Source organism: Mus pahari, chromosome 7 (assembly GCF_900095145.1).
Source record: "Mus pahari chromosome 7, PAHARI_EIJ_v1.1, whole genome shotgun sequence".
Lineage (NCBI taxonomy): Eukaryota > Metazoa > Chordata > Mammalia > Rodentia > Muridae > Mus > Mus pahari.
In genome coordinates, this window is record NC_034596.1 from 65,407,454 (window position 1) to 65,425,699 (window position 18,246).

At 41.9% G+C, this 18,246-nt stretch overlaps 1 protein-coding gene across 3 annotated transcripts in view; it reads left to right on the forward strand.

The window, feature by feature from the left end:
* The window catches only part of Atl1 (atlastin GTPase 1), a 73,868-nt gene that overhangs the window by 8,190 nt on the left and 47,432 nt on the right, over positions 1–18,246 (forward strand). Inside the window, exons 1-2 of one of the 3 annotated variants that reach the window (XM_029540940.1) lie at positions 3,739–3,796; positions 6,571–6,758. In XM_029540940.1, coding sequence (XP_029396800.1) covers positions 6,725–6,758 — 34 coding nt within the window. In that variant the 5' untranslated portion in view covers positions 3,739–3,796; positions 6,571–6,724. Of the gene's footprint in view, positions 1–3,738; positions 3,797–6,517; positions 6,759–18,246 lie in introns of those variants that run through there. The other 2 variants (XM_021202110.2, XM_029540939.1) reach the window with 2 other exon arrangements.

Sequence of the window (18,246 nt, forward strand, 5' to 3'; positions counted from 1 at the left end):
TTCTAGTTTACTGAACTATAAATGCAGACAGCAGAATTCTGTTGTTGAATGGAACAGTACATACTGGAAACGCTTGGCACGACCTGGAAGCACAGGTAGATTTCTAACAAACTTCCATGGAATCTTCCTTTCTCTCACCACCCCTGTGCCTCCTTTCTTCTCTTACATATGCAGGCTCAGGGTCAGCAGAAGAAGTACATGTACAGGCCTCGTTTATTAATAATCAGTATTCTGTGTTAGCACCAATGTGAAGAAGTTTGCCGCTGATTCATGGCCCTATTCCACAAAGAGGAATGATGACAATGAAGAAAAGTTCTCTAGTGGGCACAATATTGAGCAGTACATTTCATTGATCTTTTTTTTAGGCAGGAGAGTTGGCCTGAGTTAATATAGATGTATGCATAGTAGGTAATAGGTTGGTCAGTGACTTGGAAAGAAGAAGATTCAGGTTAAGGATATCAGTAGAGAAAGTATTGTGGATGGGTTATTAGAAATACACAGAATGTGAAAATATTTGTGAACCATACTACCCCAGACTGAGGGTATCCACCCTGATAAGTGATTCTTCAAAATGATAAGCCCTGTAGATGTAAACTAGCCAGTCTCTTTGCCCAGTCATTGTACTACTTGTTTAGTTGCCTCATGTGAAAACAAGAATTTAAGCTAAAAAGTAGATTCAACAGTATGGATTTCTGTTTGCCATGTATAATTCATTTATTGTCGTTGTGGAATGTTTAACCTACATATGTCAGAGGCCATGGCAGAGACTCAAGTCTGATATTGTTGCCTATATCAGCCAGTCACCTAGTGGTAATTTAATTGTACTAGATCTTTTCTACTTTGATGGGAAAGGCAATTTGCCTCCACAGAAACAGATTCATATTGCACATGGTTTATTTTTCCTGTCATAAAGGTCTGTCTTAGTTATGGTTTTACTGCTATAAATAGACACCATGACCAAGACAACTCTTATAAGGACAATATTTATTTGGGGCTGGCTTAACTGGTTCAAAGGCTTAGTCCATTATCAACAAGGCAGGAGCATGGCAGCATCTAGGCAGGCATGGTGCAGGAGGAGCTGAGAGTTCTACATCTTCATCTGAAGGCTGCTAGTAGATGCTAGTATCCAGGCACTAGGATGACGGTCTTAAAGCCCATACCCACAGTGATACACCTACTCCAACAGGGCCACACTTCTAATAGTGCCACTCCCTGGGTCATGGTGTTTGTTCATAGCAGTAAAACCCTAAGACACCCATGAAGACATGGCGACATGGCATACAAATTTGCATATATGCATACATATATAACCCATGGCCTGAGTTCATGGACTTGAGAACCAAGGGGTGGAGGTATCATTGCTCTTAGATTATTCCTAATAATTCTTAAGAGAATTTTTGTCCTCATAATTTATTCTCTACACACTGGGCTTGGTGAGTCTGAAGGCCTGCTTTCTCTCATGTAAGTAAGCCAGAATTTTATTAACTGGGGGCTGAAGCTACTACATAGCAGCTTTTTGGTCTTCATGCCACAGAACTAACACATCAGAGAGTGAATTGTATTGGTTTCAGTTTCTGGCCCTAATTACTACAGGGAAATTGGTTGTTGTTCCACAAAGAGAGTAAGGAAGACTATGTCTGAAGTCCTAAGTATACCCCTTAACATTCACATGTTAATTGAACATGATAATGTTCAAGCTAGATAGGGTAGGTAGCTTGGATCACATGATAGAAGCCCCAAATAAAGGATGGAAGAAAATATAAATCTTGTTCTTCTTATTGAAGGTACCATCTTGAATGTTTATGTTATTCCACTAGAGGGAAATATATTTTTTCTTATTTAAGTCTTTAGAATTTGTTTTACACAGCCCAATTTACTTCCTAAGTAGTATAATCCACATGTTGAACTGATCAGCTAACTGCCAAAGTCAACCTATTTCAGGTGAGAGTTTGTAAGCCTTTTTTGAGATAACATGCAAAAGCATGCTAATGGATACAAATATGTCTTCAAACTGCTTGTTATAGACTCATTTATATAATACAGAGGGAAGCAGCAGGTTTGGGAATCAGTGGTGGAAAAACTAAGTTAGGAAGGACTTTATTTATGATGAGGTAAAATGAATGTGAAAAAGGACAAAAAGAAAAAGAAAAATTAATGGAGGATACAGAGGAAAAAACAGCTTAAATATTAAGATTTTTGAGATGCAAGAGCTTTACCTCAAAGTTTATTTATGTTGTAGCATGTATCAGTATTTATTTTTTCCTTCTGAATAAATAGTATTTCAATTGAATGGCTATCTCACCTTTTTTTTGCCCATTAGTTATTTGGCATTTGAGATGTGTCTTAGTTGGGTTTTGTTGGGGTGAAGAGACACCATGGCCACAGTAACTCTTATAAAGGAAAACATTTAATTGGGCTGGCTTGCAATTCAGAGGTTTAGTCTGTTATCATCACGGAGGGAAGCATAGCACTGTATAGGCAGACATGGTGCTGGGGAGGTAGCTGAGTGTTCTCATCTGCATGGGCAGACACCAAGGAGAGTGATTGACACTGGGCCTAACCTGGTGAGGCACTTTCTCCAATAGGGCTGTAAGGATTCCAGCAAGACACAAGTCCTAACTCTTTCAGATAATGCCACTCTCTAGGAGCCTGTGGGGGCCACTTTCACTCAGACCACCACAGTTGCTTCTGTTTCTTCTCTATTACTAACACTACCATTTCTAAACAAGTTTCTGTGTGGATTCGCATCGTAATTTCTTTGGGATCTACACCTAGAAGGAGAATTGCTGAGCCACATGGTAATCCTGTATTAGTTTGAAAGCTACCAGACTTCTTCCTCATTCTGCTGAAGCATGTCATATTTCACCTGTAGAGTGTGAAGGTGTCCGTTTCCCCACATATTCGTCAGTGCTTTCTGTGGTGGCTTTTGCTCAGAGTCATTACAGATGTGACACAGTAACATTCAGCTTTGGTTTGCATTTCTCTAGATACTAAAGATGTCCTACTGGCCATTGCGTGTGCTCACTTGGGACATAAAAAACATTGGAGAACTTTTGGCTCCTTAAAATTTGAGATAATTTATGTTTTCATTATGTTATACTAATATCTTAAATTATACTCCAGTGTGTCAGAGTTTATTCTATCCTCCCTCTCCTATATCTTAGGTAACTCTATCTCTATCTCTGTCATTATCTGTTTATATCTCTTTAATCCTAGTACCTACATAATTTCTAACCCATGGATGCTAAACAATACAAAACTAACTAAACTAAACACCACCAAAAGAATACAGTTGTTGTTAAAATTTTTATTTATTTTTTTAAGGCATTCACTATGTAGTTCACTTTGGCCCTGAGTTTATTTATTCAAAACTGGCCTTGGACTTGAAATACTCATTTTCAGCTTCCCAAGCGATGTGTTTAAGTTCACTGTTATTTTATTGTTTAATCCCAGTACTCAGGAGGTAGAGAAAGAGGCCAGGGTGGTATACATAGTGAGTTCTGGACCAACCAAGATTGCATAATGAGACTCTGTCTCAAACTATAATACAATAAAGTAAAATAAATTTAGGCATGGCAGTAGCACATGCTTATAATGGATTACTCAGGAGTTGGAATCAGGAAAATCAGGGATCAGGTCCAACCTGGGCTGTGGGGCAATATTCTGTTATAGATAAACCATTCCTTCTGGAATATGCCTACAGAAAGAAGCAAGGAACAGTGGCACTCCAGCAGCTGTGAGCACAACCTGAGAAGAGCCAGAACTGCCTGGAGAAATGCCTCATTCCAGCTCTGAGGTGGGGAAACAGGAGGGAACCCTGAAACATTTCCTTGTGCCAGAAAACAAGGAAGTGCCTAAAATAAATTAGGCGAATGTTAATTTAAAAATACAGGAGCAGACTCAAAGAGAATTTTGGCTAAATCTAGGGAATTTTGAATATTAAAGAGCAGGAGGACTGAAGAGATATCTCAGTGGATAAGAGCACTGGTTGTGTAAGTATGACAGCCTGAGTTCAGATCCTCTAGTACCCATGCAAAAAGCCACAGAACACTGGCACCTATAACCCCAGGGTTATCTAGGGGAGAGACAGAGGAGCTCTGGGCTTTGCTAACAGCCAGCCTGGCCTAATTGGTGAGCTCCAGGTTTAATGATAGACTTTGTCACAATAGAACAAGGCATTGAGTGATAGAAAATTACACTAGACATCCTCCTCCTCTAACCTCTACAAGCACAAACATCTGCACCACACACACACACACACACACACACACACACACACACACACACACACACACACATTTTAAAAATAAGGGTAGCATTAAACAATCTTTAAAAGAGTTCATGTGGGCTGGTGAGATGGCTCAGTTGGTAAGAGCACCCGACTGCTCTTCCGAAGGTCTGGAGTTCAAATCCCAGCAACCACATGGTGGCTCATAACCATCCATAACTAGATCTGACACCTTCTTCTGGAGTATCTGAAGACAGCTACAGTGTACTTACATATAATAAATAAATAAATATTTAAAAAAAAAGAGTTCATGTATCTATAGTCATTTTTCTGTTGCTGTGCTAAACATATGACTATGCTGGCTCATTTTATGTCAGCTTGACAGAAGCTAGCGTTAACTCAAAGGAGGGAGTCTCGATTGAGAAGAATGCCTCCATTAGATCTGGCTTCAGGGTATTTGATTGATAGGGGAGGACCCAGCCCATTTTGAATGGTTCTATCCTTGATCCTGGGTTCTAAAGAATGTAAGCTGGGCAAGCCAGTAAGCACACCCCTCCATAACTTCTACATCAGATCCCACCTCCAGGTTCCTGCCCTGTTTGAGTTCCTGTTCTGGCTTTCTTCAATAATGAACAACAGTATGGAAGTCTAGCCAAATAAACACTCCCCAACTTGGTTTTTGGTTGTGATGTTTCTTTCTAGCAATAGAAGCCCAAACAAGACAATGACCAAGGCAACTTAGGGGAGAAATGATTTATTTGGGGCTTCAGTTCTAGAGGAAGGAGACTATTATTGTCTAGGCTGGGAAGCATGGTACCAGGCAGGCAGCATGTTAGGAACAGTTAAGAGCTCACATCTTCAACTGCAAGCAGCAAGCAAGTTCTCAAAACATGTCCTCAATGACATACTTCCTCCAACAAGACCATACCTGCTGAAACAGTGCCACCAACTGAAGACCAAGTGTTCAAATGTCTAAGACTATTGAGAGATATCTCATCCAAACCATCTTAGGAATGCTCAACATATAAAAGGGGTGTGGGGGGGTGGATGGAGAGAGAGAGAGAGAGAGAGAGCTAACTGTAAAATGTAAAGAAATTATAGAATTGTTTTTAAAATTCCATTTAAAATAATATAAAAGTAATTCAGACAAGGATACCAGGATGTGCTAAAGTCATTAGATGAAAAATCTTTAGGCAACAGTTGAAGACACACTATATACATAGTTATTTACTAAGGCTTTTTTTATAATGTCTAGTCTCATAGTATTTGCCCACAGATGACTTCACTGAAAAGGGGATATGGGTTTACAAAAGTGAGGAGTTACTTGTAACATGTTCTGCTTAAGTGGAGACCATGGATCTAGTCCTTAAGAGGCTGGCAGTGTGTGGGGAATCAGTAAACTATGGGCAAGAGAAACCTGAGGAGATAAATGGGAGTGGAAATATCCAATGGTCAAAGAGCAGGAAGTGATGGTGTCTGTAGGATGCTGATCACACCAGAAGTATGGACAGAGAGGCAGAAACACCAAAAAGAAAGAGTAAGGGCATTTTAATTTTTTGTTGTTGTTGTTGTTTTTTGGTTTTTCGAGACAGGGTTTCTCTGTGTAGTCCTGGCTGTCCTGGAACTCACTTTGTAGACCAAGCTGGCCTTGAACTCAGAAATCCGCCTGTCTCTGCCTCCCGAGTGCTGGGATTAAAGGCATGCGCCACCACACCTGGCTTAGGGCATTTTTAAAAAGTGTTTGTTGCATTGTGCTTTTCCTTCATATTTGCCTGCAACCTTTATGACTGCCAAGGCACCCTGTACCACCCATATGGATCCTGATTTTAGTGTGTGTGTGTGTGTGTAAAATCTTCAGATAGTCTTTGCAACTTTGGGGTAGATGTTGCAATTAGACATTGAGCCAGTTACAAATTATAGTGAACCTCTAGCAAACCTTGATCTAAATTAGCTTAATTTTAAGATCTAGTCTTGCTTAGCATACATATACAACAAGGCGCTCTTTTTAAAGTATGACGTTACTTAACAAATGACGCCTGGAAGAGAATGCAGAGCACTTTAATTTGTCCAAATGTTGCTAGAATGTATTGGAACAGCCAGAATAATGGTGGTTTGTGTATTTCTGTCGCTAGATTAATGCTTTTAAATTCTGTGAAAATGTACAGGGGTGATGTTTATTTTTGTGTGTTTTCTGTTGAAAACAATGCAGTATATAGTCTGTCACTGTCTTCACAGTCGGGGGTGGGCCAAGGTACAGAGGGTGTGACGCTGGTATTTGTGTGAACTCCAGCTGGTGATGCTGAGCTCTGTTCATCAGCTTTCCCCTCCCTTTTCTTCCCCAGTCCTTCCCACCAGCGCCACAGCAACATCCTCAGAATCTGAGCGAACTGCGCTCAGAACGGGCACAGAGCCTCTTAACTGCCAGAAACCTGCGGGGCCCCGGAGAAGACCGCAAGAGCATTGACAGCGCCTCGCCACACCAGCCCACAGACCGCCATGGCTAAGAGCCGCAGGGACAGAAACAGTTGGGGTGAGTAGCCATCGGTAACTTGTGCAGCCTACACAGGGTCTGGCCCTGTGTTTTCTGCTGCTGGGTTCCAGCCTCTGCGACCAAAGACTGTTCACTGCTCCGAGGAATCGCGCTGTCACCAGTGCCGAGCCTGGAGCAGGCCGGGCCTGCAGCTCCTTTCCCCAACCTGCGCCGCCTCCTCCCAGCATTTGGACAGCACCCGCCCCGTTGCTCCCTGGACTCTGGGCTCCGCCCTAGAGATAGGTTGGAAGGGGGGCGCAGGAGGTAGTCTAGAGCTGTGGCTGCTGGCAAAGGGGGGAACAGGGTCGATCTGGAGCAAGAGGAGCCCAAACCAGCTTTCTGGGGCAAGGGCTTACTCGTATGCTGGCGGGCTTTGGGCGGGCGGTGGAACAATGAGGTGGAGCGCGTGAGCTAGGACTCTGCGCTGCAGAAACAACTCAGCAGCCTGGGAGATGGGGTACCCTCCTGAGAGTCTCCAGCACTGTACACTTACTTCAGTTTGGGGTTAGTGGAGGAATGGGGAAGAAGGCGAGCAGAGTTGGGGTTTCTAGCCTGTTGGCTGACATGGACCTTTCGCCTCATTCAGACTAGCTTGGCTTTGTTCTTCGATTTTTACCTTGTACAGATACTGGGTTCATGATTCAGCACCGGGCCTAGGGAAGGGCTGGGCCTAGTGGGTTCACGCGCGAGTGGGTGGGCGGTGCTCACGCAGGCAGAGAGGAGAAGAGCGCAGCGATGCGGGAGAAACCGCGCCCCGCCCGCTCTGCTGTTCCTGACCAGATCTGGAGGAGTGTGGGCAGGCTGGGCGGCCTTGTAGGTTGGGCTCCAGATTTCTTGCAGGCACAATGCTTAGCTCATCAACATCCTAACTAAAGCCCTATAAACTAATTTTATTTTCAGAACCATTGCGGATCTCAAACCAAAGACAGGTGGTGCATAAGAGAAACATTGTGTTCAAGTGGTTTTGCCTTGTTATTGTTTTGAAAGTTCATGCCCACTAGGGGAATACTGTGCTCCTTGGTTCTCTGATTCTGAGTTCTATTTCTATCATCTTACTAAAAGGATAGTCGTACTTTCTAGTTAGTTACTTGTTTTCCTTTGTTAAGAGATTATAATGCCCCCTTGCCTTCCATCAATGCACTGGCCACAAGATCATCCAGTTCTGTGGGCAAGGATTGCATTTGATAGCATTCTAGATCAGTGGTTGCTGTGGAGAGGTGGGGCAGGCAGGCAGCAGTCAGAAGCAATTTCATTTTCAAGATCACCAAGCCTGGATTTCAATATTGCAGATACAGTCTTTTCTTCCTTTGAAAACTTGGGTGAAGGTTCTCCTGTCCCTTTGCATCTTGTTCTTCCTCTAGAATAGGACTTTGAACACTGTTGACCATCACAGTGTATGTTCAACTCAGATTTTAGTATTATTCTGTGGTTGGATTGTTGACTCCACCCAGCTAGGAGTCAGGCATGTAGAAATTTATTTTGAGAATTAAAAAATTTCTTATTATGTTTTGGCTCATTAATCTTCAGTCTTTGGTTACAGATTTCTTAGATAGTGGGTCCCCCCCTCCCCTCTTGGGTATGCCATTCTCAAATGGGGTTTACATAAGATCACATTGGAAACTTCATAGAAATAAAGGTCCCCACAGCATCCAGCCAGGGGTTTTGAGTCAACAGGTCTGAAGTAAAGCCTAGAAATTTGCTTTTTGATTTATTAGTGTTGGAAATAGCTGAGGAACAGCTAGCCTGTGATGTTGTTACTTTGAGAAACTGTCTCTTAGCTCATTATGTTTAATAATCATCTTCCTAACAGTTCACTCCAAAATCATCAGGCCAATATCAATATAAGTGATAAATTAGGGGGAATGTGGCAGTCATTACTTGTCCACTGGAAACTTTGAATAAACAATGGAATGGTAGAATTTGACTTCAGTGTTTTGTGGGGATGCTCCACTACTTAGGTTTTTACTTGCTGTGAAGTATCTATAAATTATTTAGGAAATACAGTGATAAGAGGTAGAAATTTTAACAAAGATGTTAACCATTCCTACCTTAATTCCACTTTATTCCTAGTACCTGCTATAGTACTATGTGCCTGGCAGTGCATATGACAGCATATCCAATGCAAAGTCATCTGAATTATCCCATTTACTCTTTAGCCTTTCAAATACTCATGTCTTTACTTATCTGTTTTGCAGATGAAAACAGTGGAAGTCACTGGTAGGATAAATGACTTAAAAGTCATATATTTTGTAAGTTAGAGAACTGACGTTAGAAGCTAGGGCTTTCTTCTGATTTACTTTGTGTAGCATGATACCGTGGAATGGTTTTACCATGAATGAGTTGGAATGTGAGGTTAATATGGAAACCAGGTTCTCAAGAGAAGCCATGAGTTTCTCTGATGAGAAAATAGTCCACTGATGCTTCAAGAAAACAGTGCAGTGGTCCTTTCTCCTAGCCACCATCAGAGACATCACAAAGACAAAAGTGAGGCAGAGTAGATAGCCCAGACTCTGAAAATACATTGATTCCCAAGGGGAGAACAAGAAAATCATTTGCACACAAGAGCCAGGCCCCCGTAGAGCTTTGAGACGAGGGTTCTTCTACTGAGGGCAGCGCCTTTTCACAGAGATCAGGGAGGCCAAAGAGCAGGAACCTTACGTTGTTTACCAGAGTTTGGGGTGGTGTTGAGGGTCCTACTCAGAGTCGCCGAGAAGCCACTGGGAAGCAGGTATGTGAACTCCACTGAGAGTCTTCCACCTGAACCTGAACTCTGCATGAAGGGAGTTTGAGTATATAGAAGGATTTAAGAGTTGACCTTTCGGGCTGGTGAGATGGCTCAGTGGGTAAGAGCACCCGACTGCTCTTCCAAAGGTCCAGAGTTCAAATCCCAGCAACCACATGGTGGCTTATAACCATCTGTAACAAGATCTGACTCCCTCTTCTGGAGTGTCTGAAGACAGCTACAGTGTAATTACATATAATAAATAAATCTTAAAAAAAAAAAAAAAAAAAAAAAGAGTTGACCTTTCATTATTATTGTTATTATAGGCATTATTATTGTTATTTTAATGATTGGGAAATCTTGAGATTAGAGAGCCTAAGGAACTTGCCAGAGGCACCACAGTTTCTGTATTGTAGACTAGTATGTAACTCAGGGCTGGTTATTTCTACAGTTCTTGTACTGGGGAGCAGAAGCTAGAACAATGCCAAAGGCTGTCACACCAAGCTGATTTAGGAATAAGCTGGTAGAAGAAAGCCGGGCTCTATAAACTCAATCACTTTGGACTAGAAAAGTAGATCAAGTGTGCTAGTGTGGATGGTAAAGGGGACAGATGAGTATCAGAAACAGTAGCCCAAAAAGCAGTCTTTGAGTGCAGGCCGGAGCACACCTACCAGAAACAGGACAACAGTGCTGTTTCTTTCTTTTGTTTATTTCTGTAAACTTTCTCCAAAACTAAAGATGCAATGCAAGAATTTAGTTTTCTATAGTTTGACAAAAACTGAGAGTACAATAATATCTTATTAAAATTTCTGAAATAAAGTGTTCATTTGGGCTACCTTGAAACAAAACCCATCTTACCTGCATAGTAAATATAAGAAATTTCTATTTGTAGGAAAGACATTTGTGGAAATTTTAGGTTAGAAAGTTTTAGGTTTCTGGTTTCGTTTTTAAGGAGAGACTGACAATGGTCAGTATATAATATAGTTATGAGCAGAACTCTGATGAATGGGTTAATATTGAAGAGGGAAGATGTGGAACTTGTTTAACAAAAGTTCCACATGTTAAGTGCATACTTGAAGCTTGGGAATAAGAGAAACAGATTTGAAAAGAAAAAAAAAAGAAGAAGAAGAAATGTGATGAGTCATGAGACCTAAGGCCCCACTAGTACAGCCAGCAGTGAGCACCGTATGCAGCAAGGAAAGAAGCGAGGCTAGAATGTAAAGTGGGCCAAAGAAGTAAGGGAAAGGAAAGACGCATTAGAATGAGAAAGCACCATGTATCCAGGGGCGTAGAGCAAAGTCCAGGTCCAGATTCAAGTGTAGGATTTAAGGAAGAAGAAGCTTTCAGAGTGTAACACAAGGTCATGATGTCAGTGCTCCCAGGGTTAGAGCCAAGGTTATCTCAGAGGACACACCCACTCTCTCCCCAGTCTACTCAGGTCTATCATGCTTGGAATCAGGAAAACCATGACCCCAGCCTGCTATCTTAGAACATGTGAGCTGAGTTTTATACTATACAAAGAGATTAGAAAGACCTATTCTTTAGATATGTTCCATTACTGATGTTGTAAATGACCAGCAGTCTTAGAGTTCAAGTGAATTTGTCTTTGTGTGTTTTGGAAATGCAAATAATGTCAAAGAAGCTGAAGAACATGGTGGTGAAATGGAGCTTAACTAGAGTAGAACAGAGCTGATGTCTCTCTAGCAAAAAGACCATGTACCTGGCAACAGGCATATACATGGGCAACTACCTATGTCAGAACACACTGTCAGGATTATTCTGACAGAGGGTACGATTGAGGTTGTGATGGTCAGGACTACTATGGTCAATCATATGCAGGAGATAGAAAAGCTGGTGAATGACTGAGGTCAGATCTATATAGGATGCCTCCTTCTTACTACAGACATGGAGGAAACAGTACATTCCATATCATAATTCTGTTCTCTTTCTGCTTCTTGGGTACTGAAGTGTGAAGTTGACTTTTATAGAGCTGGGCTATTGTTTAAGGTCAATATTGCTAATTGCCTTTTCTTTAAAAAGTGACAATGCTTAACTATATTAGTTATTTTTCTTGTTTTCATGATGAACTAATTGAGAAAAACAACTTGAAGAACGGGTTATTGGGGCTTATGATTTAGGAGGGAGATTAACAGGAAGCAGGAAAAGCAGACAGGAAGTAGGGCCTAGCTACAAAACCTCATGGTGCACTCCCATTGACCCGCTTCCTTCATCAAGCATTCACTTCCTAAAAGTTCTACGATATAGTCACACAGTGTCACCAATAGTGAACCGAGTATTCAAGCATGTGATCCGTGGGGGATGTTTTTCCATATACCTTGTTCTTTTTTTTTTTTTTTTTTTTTGGTTTTTCGAGACAGGGTTTCTCTGTATAGCTCTGGCTGTCCTGGAACTCACTTTGTAGACCAGGCTGGCCTCAAACTCAGAAATCTGCCTGCCTCTGCCTCCCAAGTGCTGGGATTAAAGGCGTGCGCCACCACGCCCGGCATACCTCGTTCTTATAAATCAAAACAACATAAGTTTCTAAATTTCTTTTAGGCTCGACATGTACTGTACGACACATAGATATATATGACACATGCTGCATGACTCATACATTTATATAACATGTGCTATGTATTCTCACCTCCCAACATTTTCTCACTTAACTGATTCCATAATCAGTTTTCATACATATACACAAACATGCACAGACACACACACATACCCACTCATGCACATATACATAGACATACCTATTCACACATACATTTACATGTGCAGAGTTGCACAGACATATGCGCATATAAACCTATGTGCACACGTATACACATAGACTTAGGTTCTGATACCAACTTGTTTTAATGACTCCTGGGATACACCTTTGCCTCTTCTTAAACTTACTTTTAGTCCAGACTAACTATAAATTAGATTCCATGCTCATTAGGAAGATGATTCACACTAAAATACTTCCACTCTTGAAAAGGTCTTTAGGTTTGAACTTTTTTCTTTTCTTTTTTTTTTTAAATTCATACAAGTATCTTTATAAAAAGAAAATATGAAGTATACATAGCTTAAAAGTAATAGTGACCCCTTGTGTCCACGCTCCTGACGAACCGTTTCAATGTTTCCTTACTCTTCCATGGCCTCCTTAATGGCAGCTTTTCCTTCCCCTACAAAGGCAAACACATTTACACACTTGGTGTTCTTATCCTCGCGATCGTTTGAATGGTTCCCCTAAGTAAATATGTGTACCTAATTAATAGATTTTTTTTTCCTTCTTTCAGTCATGTTGAGTGAACTAGTGCCCTGTATGAGTTTGGCTCACACGCTACCACTCAGCTTCATTCTCAGCACAGTGTTTGTTTGTTATTGTAGGACAGCGTCTCACTAAGTGGTTCAGGCTAATCTCGAACTCATTCTATAGTTTAAGCAGGTGCTGAACTTATGCTCCTACCTCAGCCTCCTAAGCAGTCAGTAGTATAGACTGGAGCCACCAGGACTGCCTTAATTCTACACTGAAGGTTTTTCCAGCTGTCTGTTTTTGTGAAACTAAGATTAAATTATATCATTTCCTTTCTTCCTGTCCTTTCTTCCTTCTAACTCTTCCATGCACTCCCTCTTGTCAGTGTGTGTGTGTGTGTGTGTATTTGTGTGTATGTGTGTTGTGTTGTGCACATGCCTATATTCCTAAATCTACAAATACAGCCTGCTCAGCCCATATAAAGTTACGTGTATGTGATTTGGGGTATTGAATAGCCAATTTGGGGTCTCTTCCCTGGGGAAGACTGTTTCTCCTGCTCTCAGTATTCCTTAGTTACCTGTAGTTCTTTGTGTAGGGTTGAGGACCTGTGAGATTTCCCACTCACGTGTTAGCATGTCTGTTAGTATTGTCCTTGTTCAGGTCTTGTTTAGGCAGCCATATTGATGAGGTTTCATGGGTGTAGCTTCTATGATATTTCTAGGAGACAAAATTTCACAGTGTAATATAATAGGAATCTAGAGTGTGCATTTTTTCCAAAAATACTTTTTTCACCCTGTGTCTTTACCCACGCCTGGTGTAATGTGGAGTGAGGGCTTGTCATTGTCTCCACCTGCCTGTACTGATGTGTGAGCACCAGTCTCTGTGTTTATTCATCTCCACATGGTCCACCTATGCCTGTTTGTCCTTTGCTTATTTTAATAGGTTTCTTTTCTTCTTGATTTTCTGAGTTCTTTATTTATCTTAGTTGTTTGGGTCTCTTTTCCTATTTTGCAATATGACTTTGCTCTTTGTAAACAGACACTTTATGTTTAAATGTAGTCAAGGGAATCATTCAATACTTCCCCTTATGGTTTAGGATTTTTATAGTATAAGAAATCTTTCCTTATCTGAAGGTAGAAATATATTCTCTTACTTGATTTTTAAATGATAGTACTTACTTTTTCAAGTTTTTTTTATTGCAAAATATACATTTTACCATTTTAATCATTTTAAGTGTTTGGCTCAGTGACATAGGCACTCATATTGTTTTGTACCCATCACTACATTTATTTTAAATTAGTAAAGCTGAGACTCTGCCCCTGTTAAGTAGCACTTCCCACCCATCCATCTCTCAGCGCCCTGAGATACTGGATTCTCCTTCCCTGTGATGTTGACTACGGTAGGTGCTTCCTGTAAGTGCAGTGTTGTGGTATTTATTTTTTTGTAAGTGGCTTGTTTATCTTTCTGTATTTATTTATGTTTTAGCATATTTCAAAATTCTCTTATAAAGACAAATGATATTCCATTGTGTGTGTGTGTATATATATAGCATATTTTGTTTATTTTCCATATTTTAAGCTACTTAATGTAATTGTTTCTGTAAATATTGGCATGCAGATTTTCTTTGAGACCCTGTATCTTTTAATTTTTCTTTGGGAAGTGACAATCTTCCATTTTCATAAGTTACAGGATTGTAGTCTCACCCCGAGGGCCTTACTTCGGTTACTCTGTCTCCTTATCTCTTGCAGTACAGAGCTTGGCTCCACCAGAAGTTTCCTGGTGCTCCTTTTTCCTCGGACTGTACATTCTGAGTTCCTGTTTTGCCTCCCTTGCTATTCTTATTGTAGATTCTGAGAATGATCACTAATAACCATGTGACACATGACTGTCTTGAAATCTCCTCTGCCAATGAAATCAGTCCCAGACTCTTCAGTGTAGATCAAGCAGAAGTGTAACTGTTGAACCACCTGGAGGTTTTCTGAGGGGTTACTGTGCTGCTTCTACCTGAATCATTTGCACTCTCAGCCAACAGCACCAACACCTTTTTTCTGTAATTTTCCATATTTTGGGTAACTTTTAAAAAGGACTTTCAAACTTTTAATTTCATTTTATGTGCATGGATATTTTGTCTACACGCATATCTATATACCACGTGTAGGCCTAGTGCCTAAGGAGGTCAGAAGAGAAGGTAGCAGATGGTTGTGAGCTACCATGTTTGTGCTGGGAACTGAACTTGACTCCTCGGGAAGAGCGGCCAAGTATTCTTAATTGCCAAGCCATCTCTCCAGCCTTCACTTAAGCTATTCTAATGACTATGGATCATTACTGTTTTGGTTTGCATTTAATTGTTGAATTTCTGCTGCGATCCATTGGTTATATAAGAGTTTTGTTTAATTGCCAAAAATATGAAAATTATCTAATCCATACTTTTCACCGAGTAGGAAGTTTGTGGTTACTATTTTTCAAATTCTCTTTCTGATTCTTACAATGTATTTGCTGGCCCACTTGTGGGTTTCTCAGGTTTCTTAGGCTATATTCACTTTTTAAAGTCGTTTTGCTTTTTGTATATGTATGTGTATCCATGTCCGTGTGTGTGTGTGTGTGTGTGTATGTGTGTGTGTGTGTGTGTGTGTGTGTGTGTGTAGGCCAGAGGTTGATGTCAGGTGGGGTCCTCAATCATTCTCATCTTATTTTTTCAGACAATGTCTTTCAGCAAACCTGGAAGCCAATTTAGCTGTCAAGTCCCAGGCATCCTTCTGTCTCTGCCTCCCATGCACAGGGACACAGGCATGTGCAGTTGTACAGGCTTTTACATAAGGCTGCAGATCTTCATGCTTAGCTTTACCAGCTGAATCACCTACTAAACCCCTCTTTTTTTCTTTTTTGTTCTCTAGACCAAATAATTAAAATTGACCTATTTTCACATTTATTGACATTTTTCCTTGCTCAAATCTGCCCTTAAATCCTCCCAGTAAAATATCAATTCACTTAAAATATTTAACTATGCAATTTGTTTCTTTTTAAGTTTCTTATCTCTTTACTTAAATCTGTACTACATTCGTTCTATTGTTAAACTAATACTGGCTTTCATGATTGACCACATATTTACTTTTGCTAAGATCTTTATTTTTTCATATAGCATTGACTTGCTGTGAGTATTTCAATATACAATACTCCCTTTAGCATTTATTTGACATACTGAATATTCTGTACTATAACAAAGTTTTTAAACTCATTTTCCAGCAGATCTGTTTTTATTATCTTTCTTTGGAAGAATTTCTATTTTGGTTTTCTTTTAAGTTACACATTGTGTTTGTGTGACTTGAGATGTGTTGAGAAGAGGACATCTAACTCTAGTGTGTGTGTGACTATAGAAGTCAGGCTTGCCTTTCCCCAGGGTTTGCTGTTACAGTTTTTAAAATTGTGATTTGTTTCTATACCGCAGGTCAGTTTAACCTATAAACTCAAGGTCTCCTCATGTCTTCTGGGCTTGTACGTTTCTTTGAGCATGTGAAGTGATTCATTTCCCCTGTATGTTTCCTTGCCTTTTTGAATATTTTTTGATTTTTTCAAAAAACAAAAAGAAACATGAAGTGGGTGATGTGCTGGTCCTTTGGAACTTTTGGAAGTCTATATGAACCACGGGCTTTCAAGAATGGCTTCCTGCTTGTGGGTGCCTTTCCATAATCAAAGCCGTGAGAATGTTGATGCCCAATTTTGAAGAGCAAAGTCCTTATTGTCCATTCTGGGTCTAACCTGCTCACTTACTACTCTAGGAAATGAGGCTGGAGTAGGGTGTGAGATGATAGCTGCTGCTCAACTAAGGGCTACTGTGGACTGAAATTGACTGCGACTTACTGCCATCTTTTCCCTCAGCATCGCTTGCCCTCAGGAGACCCTGGTGTGTGTTCCAGAACTCTCTACTCCTCTGCTTGCTCTACTACATAGGGCAAGACTTGTGCTTGTCTCTTTCTTTTTTATGTAGCTTTTTACTGAATCTTTGTGAGTTTCACATCACACACCCCAGTCCTGCTCATCTCCCGTCCCCTCATATCCAGCCTTTGCCTTTCCACTGTTCCCCCAATACAACAACAACAACAACAACAACAGAAAAAAGCATAAAAGACATCTCATTATGTAGTGTGTCAAGTATGTCACACAGTATAGCTCTCTGTCCACACATCTTCACTTGCAAATGTTCATTGCCTGGTCATTGGTCTGGTTCAACATTTCTGGCTGCTGACACCATCAGTATTGAGTCTTCACTGGGACTCCTCCAGGTTATCCTGTTGTTGTCCTGTGTCATGGAGATCCTGCAGCTTTGGAACAGCAGGACCAGCCCTTTCACATGTCCTGACTGTTCTCAGATGATAGAGATTTTTGGGGGTGGTTCAGTTCAGAGCCCTGGATCTGGGCCTGGGTGGTAGGTGAGCTCACCGGTTTCTCTTATTTCCACCACCAGGGAGAGCTCTCTAGCACTGCTCTGGCTAGGGTACTCAGTATGGCCACAGGCAGTAGGGAGGGTCAGCTCTTCCTCTCTCATGCTCTTGGGTTGGCTACTCCCACCCCTCTGCAGCCAGCTCCACTCTTCTGCTGAGTCAAGCAAGGTTCAGGCCCCACTCTCCCAAGTGCTGCAGCCTGTGAGGGGCTGGACTAGCTCTCTCACTCTCACACCCTTGGGGCTGGCCCTCCTGTGCCTTTGCCATCAGGGACAGCTCCACTGTGTTGCCCAGGCTAGGTGCAGGGCCTGCTTTCCCCAGTGCTGCAGCCAGCGAGGGGCAAGAACCACTCATCTGCTCTCATGACCCCAGGGCAGTTCACTCAACTTCTACTGCTGGTGAGAGGCAAGGCGAGGGAGGTGACTGGGGCAGGGCCAACTCTCCTTACTCTCCCTTAGGGCTGGCTCACCTGTACCCCTAGTACCAGGGTCAGCTCTGCTGTGCAGTCCAGGGGATGTGCAGAACTGGCTCTCCTGATTGCCGCAGCTGCTGAGGGACAGGGATAGCTCTCCCAATCCCATGACCCTGGTAGCAGCTTTCCCAACTGCCGGAGGGGTGTGTGTGTGTGTGTGTGTGTGTGTGTGTGTGCATTACCTCTGTGTCTGTGATACCCTGCAGCAGACAAGTGGTGGGGTTAGCTCTCACAATCATGCCTTGGCTCACCCACAGCCCCACCTTCACCTCCCACATCAGGGCCAGGTCCACTGTCCTGCCTGGGTAAGGCACAGGGCCTGCTTTCCTGAGTGCTGTCCCTGGTGAGAGATGGGGCCAGCTCTCCAGAGCACTGCATACTGTGAGGGGCTGGGCTGGCTATGCACCACCCCTGGACACCCACATGGTCCTCAGCAGCTGCCCCAAACAGGGACACGCCCATGATCTCTTGTGGTAATATGAGCCACAGACATCCACCCTGCCCCCTGCTGCTGTGTGGTCATGAACACAGACATGGTTCTGTATGAGGCAGCTCAGGATGCTCGCTCTCTCTCTCTCTCTCTCTCTCTCTCTCTCTCTCTCTCTCTCTCTCTC